The sequence below is a fragment of the Harpia harpyja genome, chromosome 5 (genome assembly GCF_026419915.1).
Source record: "Harpia harpyja isolate bHarHar1 chromosome 5, bHarHar1 primary haplotype, whole genome shotgun sequence".
In the NCBI taxonomy this organism is placed as follows: domain Eukaryota; kingdom Metazoa; phylum Chordata; class Aves; order Accipitriformes; family Accipitridae; genus Harpia; species Harpia harpyja.
In genome coordinates, this window is record NC_068944.1 from 70788198 (window position 1) to 70806971 (window position 18774).

General features: G+C 40.1%; 1 protein-coding gene across 1 annotated transcript in view; it reads left to right on the plus strand.

Moving 5' to 3' along the window:
• TG (thyroglobulin) overlaps positions 1-18774 on the plus strand; it is a 158675-nt gene that overhangs the window by 61538 nt on the left and 78363 nt on the right. The window contains exons 35-38 of the mRNA XM_052786814.1: positions 1450-1515; positions 13521-13655; positions 14768-14932; positions 16779-17001. Of these exons, the coding sequence (XP_052642774.1) occupies positions 1450-1515; positions 13521-13655; positions 14768-14932; positions 16779-17001 (589 nt within the window). The remainder of the gene's footprint in view (positions 1-1449; positions 1516-13520; positions 13656-14767; positions 14933-16778; positions 17002-18774) is intronic.

The window sequence follows — 18774 nt, forward strand, 5'->3', positions numbered from 1 at the left end:
TGAGGGTCTGGCACTGAGAGGAAGGGAAGAGCAGCCCTGATCAAGTAGGCAACGGCAGGAGCCTGTGGGCAGGGGGAGCTCAGAGGCAGCCGGGGGTAGGAATGAAGAATGGTAGAAAGGTGCCGTGAAGAGGAGACAGCGGACGTGTAGATACGCTTCCTCTTCTTGGAATTGTTTTTCCTCTCGTTGGCAAAGAACCAACTAAAAATAAAGGATGTTGCTCACTTTACGGGCAGAGGGATGACGAAGAGGAGCCTGGGCTATATGCAAAGGGGGGAGTGTTAGGAGAGACAGTGACATTTCCTTATGTAGTGAGGAAGCTTCAGATGTGTTTCCACCATGACATACAGTAAGGCACAGATGTTTATGCAAATGGAGATATTTGCAGACAACAGTTTGTATCAGTTGTGCTGGTGTGTTGGGGGTTTGGGCACCAGGAAGAGCCACAAAAAAGCTCTGAGGCTAAAAAGGAAAAGGAGTGAAATCCGGAGGAGGAATTTACTGTAGGCAGTGGTACATTAGCACGAATTGGTTTTAGTCCACAGCCTTGTTGTGGGAAGGTACTTGTGCCTCCGCGTTTCATAATATGTTAAGTTGACGTGTGAGCTGTTTGACCGCACAGCTCCGCTCGTTAGAAATTTGACTTTGTATGTATAGTCATGGTTGCAGCTCAGTCAATGAGGAACATATAGTAGCATTTTAAAGAGAGTTCTGGGTAGCCCTGGTTCTTCACTCCTCTTGGTGTGAATAGTAAAACTCCTGAGTTTTTAGAAATATCTATTGGTTACATGCATGGGCAGTACAAAGTGGAAGAAGCAAACGGAAAATCTGATCTGTCTTCAGCTTCTGTAGGGATGGTAATTTATAACTGAGAATTCATAACTGATTTGATTAACTGAAGTGTTTTACAAAATATGAATGCACAGGGGAAACTTCTTATTTGTTTTTTTAAATTACAAAATGTTTAAGGGAAATATTAGCAAATGAGAAATTTCGATGTGGAAAATTATGAATGATTATTTGAATTTTAATTTGGAAAATTTCCTGCTGGAAACTGACTTGTTCCTAATTCTTATTTTGAGAAATTCCAGTTTGCTAATCAGGAAGCAGAGAAAATCTCATGTCTGTTGTGATGCAGAAAACCAAATACAGAGAGGAGCATGGAAAAACCCACAGAACTACTGAAATGCGTTTTTCATAAATAACTGCATTTTGAAAAGTGTTTGTGGGAATGTTTATAAATATGGAAATTTAGGGAAGTCTGGTTTCATGTACGACCTCAAAAGGGTTAGATGGCAAAGCAGCCTCGCATCCTTACTCCTGGTGTTTGTGATGAGAAGATGCAACATTCAGATCCCAGAAGTGATGCTGGAAATATTGAGGTGTTGATTACACTTTAAACCTTCAAGTGTAAATGTTTTCAAATGTTTTTGTTTTTTCTGCTTTTAGCTGACTTGAAGAATACCATGCCTAACCTGTGTCCACCTGTTAGTTTACCTTCCAGGCCAGAAAGTGGTAAGTGTATTCATGTATTAAGCCGAAAAAAAAGGGAAACATCCTCTATTTTGTATGTATTGCTAAAAGCTCACACTATAATGAAGTGGTTGTGTTCCCCATGAGTTTACTCATTCAGGTGTTTACTTATTTTTATTAATTGTGTATCATTTAAATGGAAAAATTGTTGTCATCCACAGTGCTGCCCTAATATCTCTCAAACTCACTGCCACAAGAGGTCACTGAGGCAAAATATTTGTCAGGATTGATAAAGAAATTTATCATTTATAAGTGTAGATGTCGGATCACTTTCAATGGATATAACTTCACATTTTAGTGCAGTGGCCGATGATAAAAAACTCTGGCAATGGTAGCCCCCAAAAGCTGTTTATTGCATTATTGTCCACTGTTGTGGGTGTTCTAGCACCTTTCTTGTAGCATCTGCTGATTGCCAGGATGGCAAGGGATGTCAGATTAGACAAATCACCAGCAGTTTCTGTCAGTAATGCTGAATGCAAGGAGTGACAATGGGTTTTCAAATAGATATGAACAATTGCAATAGAGATGCAAAGTCAAATTTAGCAAATCTAGTTTTCCCCCAAACCCAAGATGATGAAAGGGGCAATTCCTCCAGAAATTAATGCAGGTTTATACTGCTTCATAATTGGTGGTACAGAAGAATGATAAAATGTACTGCCTTTAGTCCCTGTTTGTGGTTTTCTGCAAGGATGGGAATATTGTCTCGAAGATTATTCAGAACTGGATCAAAAGAAATGTAGTATTTGAGGTGTTGTTGGGTCCCACTTTTGAAGAGATGCTGTAACTTAGTATGACACCATCTTTTTTGTATCGGGAAGAAAATTTATTTCAGTCTTACAGTAAATGAACCTTATGGTACTCACATGCGTTATTTTAAAAGTGGGTGGATCCTCTTAATAAATGAAACTTAACTGCTTTTTTACAGGGCTCTGTGTCTATTGCCCCCTAAAAATATATGCAAATTGTCAACAGCTACAGGCTTTCCTGATGCATCCTTTCCAGAAATACGCAGCATATCCGCTAAATGCTGTGTGTAACGGAAAGGAAGCAGGTTGACTAGTCATTAGATAACTCAATTTAACCCTCAGGTTAGACTGAAATTGAGAAATCTCATCCATCTCTGCCCTTGATTTTCTGTTTGATCTGAACAAATTTTTTAATCTGTTTGTGTTTGTCGTTCCTTAAACCATATGCAACTGGGCTTGCAGTAGACGGTTAATATTTCCAAAGAATTTTCAATATTGAGTTTAGAATTTATTATTAACTGTTTTGTCATCATATCTCTGACTACCAGTCACAATTATCTTGAGACTATTTGTATTTATTAGTAAAATTTGTGCTTTTTTAATGATCATTTTAATGTAATAGAAGGAAAACTCCTATCTTTATAGGCAAGCAGAAATACTTTTTGTGTGAAATGCTTTGAGGACCTAGTGGGGTAATGTGTAGGTTGGGCAATTCAACTTCTTTGCAAACTGTTTTTCCCATGGCATGTAGCAAAGCACTTTACTAAAGCTTTTTTTCTCCCAGTGTGAAGCTTAGTAGGAATTTTGTCATTTTCCTTTTATGTTTGTTTTTGCTTTGTTAAATCTAGGAAAACAGTGACCTAAGCAGCACTTAAGGAAATTAGGCCTTTCTATCTGTCATTTGCTTTCTGCTGTAAAGACTGCCCAGAAGTCAGCCACAGCAAGTGAGGTGCTCATCTTACCCTTAGCAACATTCTTGATCTATCACACCCATTTTCAGGTCATCTTTTCAAATGCAGAACAACTAGGGATGTCTCTGGTTTGCAAAGGTCTGGTTAACCACCCAAGTGAGCAGAGCCTCCCACAAAGAGACAGGATTCTGGATTAGAGCAGTTGTCCTGAGGATAGCAGTCGGGAGAAGTTGCCGAATTACAAAGAGCACAACTAGCCTGGAAGTCAAATTAGTGCTAGTATCCTGTACTCTTTGGGTCTGTGACACCAGTGTGTGCAGCAATGCATTCAAAATGCAACTGGGCACCATCTGCCCTTCTTATGTTCTGCCTCATTTTGATAGTAAAAGTACCAGACTGGTTATTTAGGTCAGATTGCTATCTGTGTCGTGTTGTCAGAGGTTTGGGGAAATTTTCAAAAACATTGTTTCCAAACTCTTTGTGATTATATATGTTATATTAATTTATGCTATAGAAGATTAATGGGTTTAGAGTTGGGCGTCATAGAAAGCTAGCAGTGACTGAATTTGCTACATTGTGGTATTGCTTGTACATGGGGAAAAAAAAAATTACTGTGACTCCTGTGTGGTAACCAGATGGTGAGTGTGAGAAAAGGGCACTATTTAAAGGGCGTTGTCATATGTGTATATGTGTGTGTGTGCGCATGTAAGCATGTGTATATATATATGTATATAAAAATATATATAAAACTTTTCATAAAAAGATCAGAAAGATACTTATATTTCAACACTTTGCCAGAAGGCTCTATGAAATAGTGAAGTTAATGTTATGTCCGATCTAGTGTCTGAGTTTACTGAAGCACAATTAAGGCCTATATTTCAACAGACAGTTAATACATTTGACTGCCTCATTTTCTAGTTAGCTAATTTGCAATGCTCAGGACAGAGTGCCCAGCACTTTGCTTCCTGCCATTTGCAGTCAGGGTGCTGACTCCATTCCAAGTCTGTGGTGTGTCCAGCCCCAACACGTTGTGAAGAAACCCAGATTAGCAGACTTATTTTCAGTCTCGTGGGAAGTAGATGCTTTGCCTATTTTACTCATTGTTCTTCTCGATAGAGAGGGTAGAGGCATGTAGGACCATAGAACGATAGAAAAAGCCTCGACAAGAAGGGTTTCTACAAGTACATGGGCAACAAAAGGAAGGGTAAGGAAAATGTGGGTCTGCTGCTGAATGGGGCAGGAGACCTGATGGCAAAGGATACAGAAAAGGCCGAGGTGCCTTCTTTGCCTCAGTCTTTACTGGTGAGTCCAGCCTTCAGGCCCTTGAGACCAGGGAGGAAGACTGCAGCAAGGAATACTTATCCTCACCGGAGGAGGATCAGGTTAGGAAACAAGCTGGACATACAAACCCATGGGGCCTGACAAGATGCACCCATGAGTGCAGAGGGAACTGGCTGGTGCCATTCGGAGGCCACTCTCAATTACCTGTGAAAGGTCCTGGTGATGGGGGAGGTGCCTGAGGCTGGGAGGGAAACAAATGTCACCCCTGTCCTCAAGAAGGGCAAGAAGGAAGATCCAGGGAACCATCGGCTGGTCAGCCTCACCTTGATCCCTGGGAAGGTAATAGAGCAACTGATCCTGCAAACCATTTCCAGACATATGAAGAACAAGAAGGTGATTCGGAGTAGTCAGCATAGATTTATGAAGGGCAAAATCATGCCTGACCAAACAGATAGTCTTCTACAATCAGGTGACTGTCTTAAGTGGATGAGGGGAGAGCAGTGGATGTTATCTATCTTGACTTCAGAAAGGCTGTTGACACTGTCTCACATAACAGCCTCACAGAAACTGAAGTAAGATCTAGATAAAGCAACAGTGAGGAGGACTAAATGCTGGCTGAACTGCTGGGCACAGAGTCATGATCCAGCTGTAGGCCAGCCACTGGTATACCCCCAGAGTTGATACTGGGGCTACTACCATTTAATATCTTGAATAATGACCTGGGTGATGAGACAGAGTGCACTTGCAGTGAGTCTGCAGACGTTAAAAGGTTGGGAGGAGTGGTTGACAGACCAGATGAGTGTGGTGCCATTCAGAGGGACCTCAACAGGCTGGAGAAATGGGCAGACTTATGTCTTGGATCAAGCTGTCTTCCATCAAGTTGTCTTTCAGTTCTGTGTGAAAACTGGCTAGGACCTTCTTCTAGCAATTGTATGGAGAAGCTGTTTTAACATTCAGTCTTTTAAAAAAAATAGGTATTCTCTCTCATGTTCACACACGCTTCAGCTTTTCTAGTTCAAATTAATAGGACTATTGGCTTTTGCTGTCTTTCCTTAGGTGGTCAGGAAAACAAGATTTGCAAGCTGAGGTAATATCTTACATTAGCTGGCTTCTGTAGTTATAAGAAGCTGCATTTTGAGGAATCCTTGACATCTGCCAGGAGTCCAGATCGTTAAATACCAGCTCCTCCATCTCTAACCTTATGGAGGGATATCACTTCAGATTTGAGCATTTCTGAAGAGCCGATAGAATCCTTCTGCCCTGGAGATGTCGAAGTGCCATTCTTTAATTTAAAAAAAACCAAAACCAAACTACAAACCAACCTGTCAAGACTCTCCATTTTCTCCCTGAATAAGCTGGAGAACACTCTTTAAAAGAAAATTTTATGGCCCCAAACCGTTTTGTTTGTCTGTTTGTTCTACAATGAAGCCAGCTCTCCCAGAGCTATATTGTCTTTCTTTGGCCTGTCACCAGATCTTGATTTGTTTCACTTTCTGTGTTATTTAAACTCAGAATATCACTGTTTTTTCATTTTGTTGTGGTTTTTTTTTTAAAGCTTGCATATACAATCTTTAACTGCCCAAAGTCAGCAAGGGACAGCTGGAATGATTTAATTTATCCTAGTATCAGCCCGAAGGCAGAAATCCTTGAGCCAAGGAGCTGCAAGGCACTGTCCAGCCCTGTTAGTTCCACTGTACACAAAGGGGAGTTCTGTTGCCGTTGCTACAGGTTTAAAAGATGAAGAGTTGAGACCAAATTCTTTTGTCTCGCCCAAATAATTTACTGGAGTTTCCTTCACTGAAACTCTCCCTAAATAAATTGAGCAAAACCACGTATTTGTTTTCCTTCTGTTCCCCAATCTGGACTTTTGAAGATGTGCATGGGCAGTGATCTTCATAAAACCTCTAAACCTCTGAATCTGCAATGGCAAAAATAATTTTCAGTAGTGACTTCTTTTCATGCCCTGTCATAGAGCAGCCTGCAGCCACCAAGGAGATGCAAAAACATCCCTTCCCCATGTGAGGCTAACCTCAGGAGAGATACAGTGAGAGGGAAGGCTTGAGATTCTTCCTGTTCTTTGCCTTGTACCAGATTGTTCATCCAGCAGCCCATTGTAGCCCTGTGATTCCTCTTGATAGCCTGAGGCTCCTGTTGGCTTTCCCCACGTTACTCCCCCTACAAGCAGCACTGCTAGGCATTTCTAACACTCATTAGATACCCCATTAGCCTGCAAAAAAAGGGGAATGAAGTGTAATCTGTAATGCCTGCAGGTCACTGCTGTCTGGCAGGAGGGAGGTGAGCTGCACACTGTCTTTTAACTGAATTCTTGTTGCTTTGTTGTTGCTTCAATGTGTTTTGCCTGTTTGTGTTCTTGCAGTACCCTTTCTGATACAAGATACTCACCAAGTCATCTTCATCACTAATCTGTGGTGCGTTTAACTGAATGTGTGGTTTGCATCTTTAACTAAATGAATACTTTTATTTGTCTTCTGTACATCTATCACATGGAGCAGAGCATGCTCCTGCTGGTCTGTTGTGATTTCCACATAGTTTCTGTTACCTGAGAAATAATGCTTGAAAAGCAGATAGCCTGAACAGACTGGGAAAGTCCGACTTGTTACATTTGGAGCTTTTTTTCCCCTGAAGAAGTTAATGTGCTGTGATGACACTGAGTATGGAACCATCTGTGACGAGTTTCAGGTATGATCTGTGACCTTTAACAGTGGAAGGACAGCTGTTATTTTAAGACTGCCCGCGCTAAAAATGCTAATATGTCATGCTGCAGTCTTGAGTTAACTACGCTGGTATTTAAATAACAACTCCACTGAGTTGTATGAATATGAAGGAATGTTATGTAAAAGAGAAAACAGTCAGGTCTCGTAATTAGGTTTGAGATGGAACTTTCTGCAGCCAGCTGTAAGATAGGGAGATATAAGAAAAGTTTTTTTATGAGAAATCATGTATTGTTATTTTATGGTTTTATAATGCTGTATTCATACAGTTTATGCACACGGGTTTGAGCTATGGAAGTTTTTATGTCTTTACAATTGAGACTGAAAGAAGCAAAACAATCTGTGAAACATGTTACCTGGCTTTTTAGAAGGAATACTTGTGTTTAAAGCAAAATATTCCTGCACATGTGGAAGGGAGGAGTGACACTGATGTATAACTTCTGCTATTGTAATTTGTTATGAGATTTATGAATTGTATATGGTAATTATCCAAACTTTAATGAGCATTTCTGTCTTCAGGTTCCTCAGTTTCACATAGGATACAGCTATGTGTCTTAGATTTGGCAACTGCTAAAGACAATGGCCCTTAAATAGTGATCTCTGCATAGGACTGCAGATCATATACAAATCATATGGGCTCCATTCCTACTCCACTCAAATCAAGTAACCCATTGAGAAACCACCGAGGCACATGGATGTAATGATCTGCTAGGCCCTTCCTGCTTCTGCCTCCTGTGATCCCCTAATGACTTATAGTCGTTCCCTCGATACAGGACTGAGCAGTGGCTGTGGGATTTTCTGATCTGGGAATAAATTTCCCATCAGGCTATCTCAACACATGGGGTATTCCCACTCTCAACAGAGATGCTGATGGTAGTACAGGTACTGATGTAGCTGACTTTGGTGATTAATAGTATCATTTTTCTTCCTCTTTTCCCACAATGCTGAGGCTATGTCAGAGAGATCTTTGGTGTGAAAGAAAGACAGCCTTTTTTCATCCATCCTCTAGAACTGATCTACCATGCCCCCATACAGCATATAGGACCTCTGGTGTAGAATTACTCTATCTTTGGTCTAAAGTTTGATTTTTATTCTGTTCATAAACATGAGGATTTTAGCCTTTTGAGAAAACAGCTTATTTTAAACTTGGATAAATATCTGGTACATTTTCAGTATCCTATTACTGTACCATTTACTATAATTGGCACTACTGAAGGAGGCAGAAAGCTTGCATTTAATATGAGCATAGCAAGATTGCTCACTGCTAAAGGCCATAAATAACACATTTTTTTAGTTTGGGACATGTTTGTCTGAGGCGTGATTATAGTTATTATGCAGCAGTTTTAAGAAAATGACTCGGCTTGAATTGTTCAAATCTCTGTGGATGGACAAAAATGAGAAGCAACTATATTTTAGAAAGAGTATATTTTCTGTAGCTCCACTCCGACTTGATGATTTGCTGGTTTTGGAGATTATTGGTATACAGACAGGTTAGCAGTCTTCATTGGAAAAAAACCTGAACACTAGGAATATAAAGCAATGAGTTCAGTCTGTAAGCAAGTTTTTGGCTTGAGTCAGGGCTATTAAAAATGGCTCACAAGTTTCAGAATTAAGTTAGAATTTGTCTTTCAAACAAAAATCAAGTATACTGAACCCAGAGATCTGATTTATGTACCTCCCTAACCTCATGTTAGCCTCATCTGATTTATGTACCTCCTCAACTTCATGAGTATTCTTCTATGTTTAACCTGTTATATTATTGCACTTCTGTATCTCTGTTTCCTTATATCAAATGTCAGTTTCTCCAGCAAACTCAGAACTGACCCCTCTTTGCTTCCACTGAAGTCAGTGATGAAACTATTGTTGACTTTATGAAAAGGATTTTATACTGTCATTGCCTGTGAAAGTGGCAGGCTGAACTCTGTGCCCCCAGGAAATCTATTCCAGTCTTATGATCTTATGACTTGAGTGGGAACAGAGCAAGGCCAGTGTGAGTCCTTTTGCAAATCCAGTCTTAAACCTTGCCTACCCAAATAAGAACATCTGGAAGAGAAAGGCTCTCTGTATGGGACATCTATAATTTTGCAATAAAACTTAAAGGGCTGGCTGGCTTCAGAGTGCTGTAATTATCCAATCAAAGCACTTGCCAAAATGTGGTTTGGAAGGTCAGAGCTTAACCTATATATAAACCAGAAATGTCTTCCAGCCCATCAGGTGCACTATGCATTTTCAGTAAAGCAGTGCCAGTTTGTAGCTGCGTGCCTTGTGAGAGCAGTTTCTTAATGAGGCAAGTTTAGATCAGCCATGGAAAGTTCTGTTTTGCCCATGTAATGAAGTGGGTGTGCATGGCTGCAGGCATTGCTGGATCGGCTGCCAGGAGTAGGGAAGAAGGAAACAACTAATAGCCAAAATCTCTTTTGCAGCTGACTGCTGGCTGGCAATGTCCACAGTGGTGCCATGGATGGCTCTGGGTTAAAGGGCTTTGCTCTGTCGTTAAAATAAGCATTAGTGTTTCTGCATTTATTTGCATCTGGGTTCAGCTGGGCAGAAGACTGGAAAGGGAAAACACTGGAAATTTCAGTATATAAAACTGATCTGAGGTTATGAATGCTTCGTCCAGGACTGAGAATGAAAAAAAAAAAAAACCCCACAAACCACAAACCAACCCAAAAAACAACCCCATGTGGGTAGTGGAAGGTTGCAAGGGTCACTTCTGTGAGATTCTGGGCAAAGAATAAGCAAAATATAATGTGGTTTAGGTATGAACGTACAATCTATGGATGTTCGCATCGTGAGTGGTCACTCTTCTGTGCCTAGCATGGACTGCAAAGTGCCCATTGTGTCTTATATGTATTCAAAATTAATGTTATTAACTTAACTCTACCCCACATGAAGGGATAAAAAAAAATCTTTTAATATAGAAATAGGAAGTTTACCTTGTGATCAAATGTAGAACACATTACATGTGCCTAATAATGGCAGTGTGCGCTCACAGGCTTAATTTGAGCACCTTCAAAAGATTTTAATAATGGTAAGCTAGTAAACCTCAGGGAAATAGATACAGGAGGCCAAATTCAAGTGTCAGAGGTGTAAATCCAAGGAATTTATTTTGCTTTTGTGGAATTGCTTTGAATTTCTTTCCTAAGAGAGTAGAATTTAGCTTGCAAGAACACTTCTGAATGTTTGACCTGTGGGCAAACAGGCATATGAGGATTATGAGGCTTGCTCAAGGTCACTCGGTGAATCAGGCAAGCTATGGGAAGAGAGTCAGTCTGGTGAAATATCTTCCAAAACCACTGATGCACCCAGACTTGTTGACTTACAATGGAATCCAGACAAGGCTTTTTTTTGAAAGAACCACAGCTTGTAATTTGAAGCTTTGTGTCTGAAAGATTACTTGTTCCAGTAGTAGGACATCACTTACTAGTACTGTACACGGTGCAAGATGGCAACACTGCTCTTATGTAAAAACAAAGTTTAAGTCATACTGATTAAAAAAAAATCTTTTCTTGTTCACGTTTTCAGAAAAAAAAAAATTGAAAACATAAACTGACAAGATATAATCTAGAAAAGTAAGACCTGGGCAATCTAGTAGTGCAGGCAGATAATCTCTGGAGAGGATGTAATGGTTAATTCTCCATCACTTACAGAGTTGATTTCTATTTTTAAGTGTCTTTCTAAATAAATGCCACAAAGTGTCACCCTAGATGTAGAGGCTGAAATTTTCTAACACAGGTTATGCAACAGGTCATATTAGATGGTTTTAAAATAGAGAAACGATTGACAATATGAAATGAGTAATTTCCACATGACTAAAACCACTGTGTTTCTCTAAAATAATTGAATAATCAGTGCTTAAGGGGAAGAAAAAATTACGTGCAGTGGGTCTGTTGCACAAGTCAAGCTGTCATTGCAGGGTCATTACTCCCTTACTAGTTCAGACTCCCTCTGAATATAGTGCTGATGATGACTTTGCTACTCTGCAATATCAAGTGAGCTTGTGGTCTCTAACATATAACAGTGCAATACCGAATTAACCTTAATTTCTACTTAGCTGGAGACTTTCTGCCTCTACCTCTTAGAAGAGTTGCTCCCAAATGACAGAAATAAAATGATATTAAAGTGGTTGAAAAGGATCCATGGGAGCCAGTGCTGCTTTCCTGCCTCTAGTTCACAGGTGTGAACTAGGGCTGGGCTGTTTGGGAAGTTACATGGAGTACAGTAGGTCAGTTCATCACTCTATCAGACATTTTCTTCAGCAAGGGTAAGAACAAAGGTGCTAGCACTAAGGTTAACAGCCTTGGCAATGGTGGTAGCACATCAGTTTTTTTCAGCTTGTCCTCTGGGAGATAACTCATGCTTGAGGTTTACACTTCCTTGGGAAGGATTTACCTTGCGAACACAAAGACTTTTAGCATCAATGTGGAGCCCTGGGTTGTGACAGTTACCCTGTGTTGTCATGAATTATTTGGAATAAAATAATTTTCAAATCTAATTTAGTCATTGCTATTCCCTGCCTATTTGCTCAAGGAATGATGCAACCAGGCTAGTCTGTCGTCCCTTTTGGGTCTTGGGTTCTCATCAAGTGGACAAGTGTGTGAACGCCAGGATTTCCAAGTTGCAGGGAGGGCACGCCACAGCACTGATTGTATGAACCCCAGACCTCAGCTTCAGGTTTATGTTGAGTGGTATGGTCACAGCTGTCTTTCTGTGAGGAAAGGGAAGGAAGGAAACTTTGGCTGTCTTTGCAAGTCACCCATTTCACAGAATACTAAAAGAAATCTTTAATGAAGTGAATGGTCACAACTTTTGCATCTGCATGGTAAATGAACTCAAGCAACAGGGCAAGACCTGCTCACCAGGAATAGCAAGGCAACAGCTGACTCAGCTCTGTCCTCACCCTACAATTACATGCAAAGGATAATGCCAACCTCCTGTTTAGGACTTGGTGGCCACAGCAGGGCCCTTTTGCTTTTAAAACATATTGAACTATTGAAAGGAACTAAAATAATTAAAGGCCTATTCTTTCCCAAGCTTTCTTTTTTGACTTCTGTATGCAAAACTGAAAGCCTGCAGATGTTTTCGTCTGTTTGTGTATGAGAAAAGAATGCTTTCGGCATTTTTTTTAAATCCACTGTGAGACAGAAGAATAATTCTTGATGAATACTAGTGAGTGTGTATGTGTATATCTATGCTCACACATGTACATGCATGTGTACATGTACATATGTGAATATACGTTTTTATATATGTAATACACATGCATATATACATATGTATATATTTGTGTATATGTGTATATATACATATGAAATAGAACTAAATCTTAATTATGTAGCAGTTACATGACATTAGCATAGTTCACAGTATTTTCTGTAATTCTGTCTATGAAATCAGATTAAAATGATCAAAATAATCAATCCTTGTGACCTTTAAAAAAAGTCTTTAAATCTGTGAAAATTGCATGTGCTTCTGTGGGAGTTTGGTCGATTGCTTGTAAGGGAAGTGAAGACAAAATATACCATTTGCGAAAACTGTTGTCTCGTTTTCACTTAGTCTGTAAGGTCGGGACTTGTCCTCTGGATGTGGATGTATGCAGGCAACATAGGCATCTCCATTTCAGCTACTCACATGAGGTTCCCTGTACTGACAACATGGGCATCTGGCTCATGTAGTCAGTGGGTTCCTGGGGGTGATTTGTCTCACCCTAAAGCAGACATCTAAACCAGGATGGAGAGATTGTGTAGTAAAACTGTCTGTTCCTCCTGATAGTAGAAGTCTAGTGTAATTAATTCAGATGTAGACATCTACCTTGCAGGTGACTGAGGTAAAGCCTACCTTAGGAAACCAGCTCCTGTTTTAGATATAGATGTGGATGTCTGCTAAGGGTTCTGGGAATGCTCAGTTACATGCAGGATCCCCACTTGCTTTCCAAGGAGTTAGTGACTGTACCTGCTCAGGAACTTGTGTGTAAGCATTATGACCTATGTCCTTTAATGTAATTAGGCCTGTTCAGAAGCCTTTTATTTAAATCAGTTGGATTTACATGCAAACCTGGATGGAGCTGCTCCAGATTTACCTCTTTATTAACTGAATAGCTTTGTAAACCTAGTTGTACATGACCTCTGAAAATGGGACTGGACCCTCTAGTCAATCAGAGGTCTTTGAATATTATTTCATTTATTCCCTGTTGATGCAAAGGAAGGTGAAAGTCTTTCATTGGGGAACTCCCCAATGCTTTTACTTCTATATTATTTTCCTCTGAAGTTTGTACTGATTCCTATATTTATATTATTTTTGTATGGTTCATCTTGCAGAGTATTTGGATATATGGCAACCCTTAAATGTGTCCTCCGTTCTCATGGATTCATCCATCTCAAATTTTGAAGTTGTGCAAATTAGTAGAGATATATCCAATGACTTCTCCACTGCCAGAGACTTTTGTCTATCCGGTAAGAAATGGTTATTCATAGCTTTACAGAAAATACTGGCTCATGAGCCTGAAAAACCAAGAACAGCTATCTGCCCTCCCACCCTTCTGGCATAGACATACTGATTTTACTTATTTATAAAGACTATGCCAGTGTTTCTGAATTTGAGAGAAGGGACCTGTAACAGTTTATCTAATGAAAGATACAATAGACATAAAATGTCATACGGTGATTGTGTAATTTTGACACCGCTGGGGTGCAGAGATCTCCTCCTTCTCCAGGCATTGTACAACTTGGAGAATATTGTGGTGAATAATTAAAGGGATTATGTCATTATTTTCTAAAGAACAGTTAAGGGAAGCTCATTGCGTGAGACAGATAGTAGAGCCACCTACCATTATCTGAAGTAACCTGTAGCTGTGGTGCATGAGGGCAGGTTAACTGACAGCTGGGCTGAAGCAGGGGTTGGACTGTAGTAACAACAAAGGGAACTGCTTTAATCAATAGCCTGGCTAGACAGCAAAGAGTCCTTTAACTTCATGTGACTGGAAAACGCTGAATGCCACAGAGCAGCAGAAACAAGGAAAAGTTCCCACCTACCGCTGAGGATGGTCGTTGGAATGGTCCTACTTTTTGCAGTAAATGGTCCTCACCTTATGAGGGTGAGCAGCATAACTTACTGTTTTTTCCTTTTCCTGTAACTGTTTGGAGGAGCCTTGCTAAAGGAAAAGGCTTGGATACCCACCTCTGAGTACAAACTGGGATGAGTGAGAGGATCACTGTTCTTATTCTGAAAACTTTCCCTGGGGCTCCCTGGGCACTGGTTGAATTCAGCTGAGGTCCTCAGTACTTTATTAGAAGATGTTTTTCTTCTCCTAAGACCTGTTATACCAGTTCTCTTGCTGTATTGCTCCATTTTAAAGCCAATATAACCTTTTGCCTTTTAGCTATTTTGGAGAATGTTCTGGGAATTGAGGACGTTTATGTCCCATTATTCTGCTTCAGAGCTACTTCATATCCTTGTTGCTTGACCTGTTGTAAAACCTTTCTTTTAACTATCTTATAACAGTGTCATACAAATACTTTGAGAATACATTTTTATCTGCTCTTTTTCTTCACGTTTCACCTCGCAGCTTGTTCAAAGAACCAGTCATGTACAGTGGTTACACTGGAAATCAAGCCTTCGGCAATAAGATGCCTTTTCTACCCTGATACACAGATGTGCACACATGGCCTGCAAGGGCACAGCTGCCGGGTCTTACTGAAGGAGCCAGCTACATATATCTATAGGAGACAAGGTAGGAGCAGGTTAAGGCTGTGGAGGAAGGAACTCAACTGTGGTGGCCTGTGCACAATTCTTGTGAATGGAAGAGTGAGGAAATCCTCACTAGACATAAAGCAATATGGATGTCTCCTAGGCAATTGTCCATTCCTGTTTCAGTGGAGTTACAGCCAAGCGGGATGGGAAAATGGCCCCAAATACTTTTTGTAAAAATGCATGAAATCATAGTGTTACCATCTAGTGTTGAATCGGGTATAATAAAGGAAGTCTAGTCTAGAAAAGACATTTTGAAAATGCAGAATGGTAAAAACAAACAAAAAAAATTAATGAAAGTCCAGCTCCTTCCTTTTCATCTGCAGAAGATGTTTCTGCATGTTCTTCCTTTTAAACTCTGAGAATAACACAAGGAGTGTTGAAAACCCATTTTCAGTTGAAAGTCTTAAGGATCATCTCTGGAGAAAACAAACAAACAAAAACAAACGAACAAAAAACCCTAAACCAAGATGAACTAATATTTTAAAGAATAGAAAATTATTTAAGAGAGAAATAGAAGTTGTGTAGACAGGTAAAATTTCTATTGTTTGGCTATTTACTTATTGTAACTGTAAGTTTTGTTGTTTTTTTCCCTTGATTTTAAAAGAGACTGCTTTCTTTTCATGTAATATTGGTTATTTCTTTTATTAGAAGTAATTAGAAATCAGGTAACAATAAGGGGGAAGGGAAGAAATATTTCCTTTTCTCTTCACTGAAATTTCTGTGAAGAATTGACAAATCAATGGGAACCTTCTAGGTTCAAACTCAATGAGAGAAAAAGGGGTTTATCATTGTCAAGTGAAGCAAAATCACAGGCTGAGACCTAAAAGCTGGACTTGTGTGTTTGTATATTTCTGTACAGTTTTAGTTTTAGTCACATGACTTAGAATTTGGTTCCTGCCTATCAAATACATTGTTTTAAGAGAGAAATAGTATGAGGTATCACTTAGCTCTGTTTTAATGTAAGGCATTATTGAAAAACCTCTTCTTTGGGTAGATAGCTAATGATTCAGATAATTGTTATGTAAAAAAGAAAAAAAATTGGATCAAACTATAACCCCCTAATATGTCACAATTTTCTGCAGACAAAAAAAATAAATCAGATAGCAATTTGTTTGATCTAAAATGTAGATAGTGGCATAAGCTCTGTGGAAGAAAATGGCAGTATTCACAACAGTGTGTAAGGCAAGAGATGATGATGAAGGCCCTCTGGTACCCTCTACTCTTGCATTCCCTTCTCTGGCACGTAGAAAGCATGCAAGTGAGCGCTTGCACTGGTGATTCCCACTTCAAGAACAGCAGTCCCGACACAGGACTGTAGGGAATTTGGACCTGGGTTGTGCTCATTGCCTTCTGTTGAAGCTCTTCTGTCTCGCATGATGAAACAGCTACTGGGAAGGGGTCTGAAGTGCAAGTCTCTCCTGGTGAGAGCCCAAACCAATGAGCTGTGTGGTTATCTTTCCTCTCTCTGACTTGCTATAAAAGTTTAAAGGTTTAACATTGTGCTTGTTAGAGCTGTGGGTGGGGGGAAGTCTGAAAATCTCTCTCCCTTTTTGTAGAAATGCTCAGATTTATATTCTAATGTGATGTCTGATCTGGAAGAAATATTTGAGTAAACGTTTGGAAAGTTAAATGTTCATATCCAGTAGCTAACATATAGCATAGCATGAAGTATTTTATAGGGAGAGAATACAAATTTATCTGTTTCATTTAAAGAAGTGATTTAGACACTTAACAGTTTAACATTAAGGGAAATGGGATTAATTTTCTTTTCTGAAATGGTACTAACTTGAAAAAGCAAATTATTTTTCCTCCATTCCCCCCAATAGATTTATTCCTGCCCATTTCTGAATCGGATTTAACCCCATCTGCGTACATTCCATCCCATGGAGATCTGATGGGCAAATCCCAGGTGATCCGCATTGGCTCGGAATGGAAAAATATCAGCCAGTTCCTGGGGATCCCGTATGCTGCACCTCCTCTTGCAGAGAGGCGTTTCAGTCCTCCAGAGCCGTTTGCTTGGGTGGAAACCTGGGATGCTACTGTGGCTCGGTAAGAAACCCTTTTGATCGTCTGCAGAAGTGCTTGTCCATCCAGGTGTATGAAAGTAGCTGGAGCGATGACCATGATATCCATGTCCTGTCTTGCAAAAGAACCTATAGGGTACAGATTAATACAAGTTTAGGACTTTGTTTAACAAAAAGAATAATTTCTCTGTCTACATGTTAATGCATGCAAGCATCCCCAAGAAAAAAGGCATTCCAGTACATTGCCTTGAATCTATGCATAACTTTCCACTGACTGTCTCCTGTCAATCCATTTTCATTCTGAATATTTATACAAGTATTTATAATATTTATACAAAATACATTTTCCTCCTGCTGAGCCATAAATTTGTAGAATATTTAATCAAACAGGGGTGTTGCAACGCTGATGTAACCTGAAGCTGTGGGCCTCATATAGAAATTCTCTGTCTAGTAGTGTCTAGGAGATCAGGCTGAAGGACCCAGATAGTCTTTTCTGTCCAAAAACTATTAAAAGACAAATACTTGCTAAATGGCTTGCACAGAAGTACAGAAGTTATAAACATTTTAGGTAATGCCTTAAGAGGAAACGAGTGCTAGGAACTGTATTAGCAGATGAGCTAAATTTCTCTTAATTCACCATATCTAATATTTCCTGTTGGCTGGCCCTGGCTCTCCAGGGTTGTGCAGATATCCCTTTTGGGTGAGTTTAGGTTGGAGGCACTCTATGGACATAGTCTTTGTGTGCACATTTGTGTTTCGTTTAGTCTTGCGATATGAGTCTTTATTTTGTTGCATTGGGGAACCAAAATGACAAATTGTGAATGTGTATTTTTTTAAAGAAAAGAAGGTTTGGGTGACACTACTTAGTATATCTGTGCTATGGAACATGTTAGGACAGTGGATTTCTTTTAAAAAAATACCCAGAGCAGATAGAAATGCAGCAACAAGAAGAAATAAGATGTGGAAGTGGAGTGTTTTTCATAGGGTCTTTCTCACAGTGCATCCCTGCTCCACATAATAGAAAGCAAACTAGAGAGCACACAAAACCTGTTTGAGCGAGCCGTGTTGCACGTGTACACAGGAAGTTGATAGAGGAGAGCTGGTACCCGATCATGTCCCTATCAATAAAAGGCAGACTGTTTCGTGGCAGACGTGAGGAGCTGCAAGGAAAAAAAAAATAGAAACAAGAAACAGGAGATTGAAGGTGCAGAACAGTCAAAAGGAGAGAGTCTGGTGGAAGGACTTGGTGAACTTTCTGTAGAAGGAGTTGAAGAAATCAGGGCTGACAGCTGAGGTATAGCAACCCAAGAGCTTCCAAGGCAGCTAATATGGACCTGAGAGAGAACTCTAAGGTCTCTTGAGAACTTGTGTTATCCTTCCAGCCATGGCTGGCCATGCAGTCCTGTTCAATTCCTGGCACCGGGAGCGGTCTTCATGTGGTTAGTGACGAACTACTTGAGCTAGCTGATCTGGCCGAGAGCTTACATGGTTCAGGAAAAGGCAGATTTTGCAAGGGAGCTGGGAGGATGGCACCCTGCAGGCCTGACACGAATCACCACCTGTTTTGGTGGAAACACACCCTAAGGCTACAGATTTAGAGACCTATCAGCTGTGTGGAAGCTGTTTGGTCCCTCCATTGCTCAGGATTTGCCTCCAGAGTTTTCTAGCAAAGCCTGTGACGAACTGAGTGAAAAGAGATGCAGCATTGTCTTGAAGAGCTGAAAGAGCACGTGGGCTTTGGTAGTCTCATCCTTCAGGTTGCACCTGAGCTGTGGAGGTGTTAACAGCATAACCACAG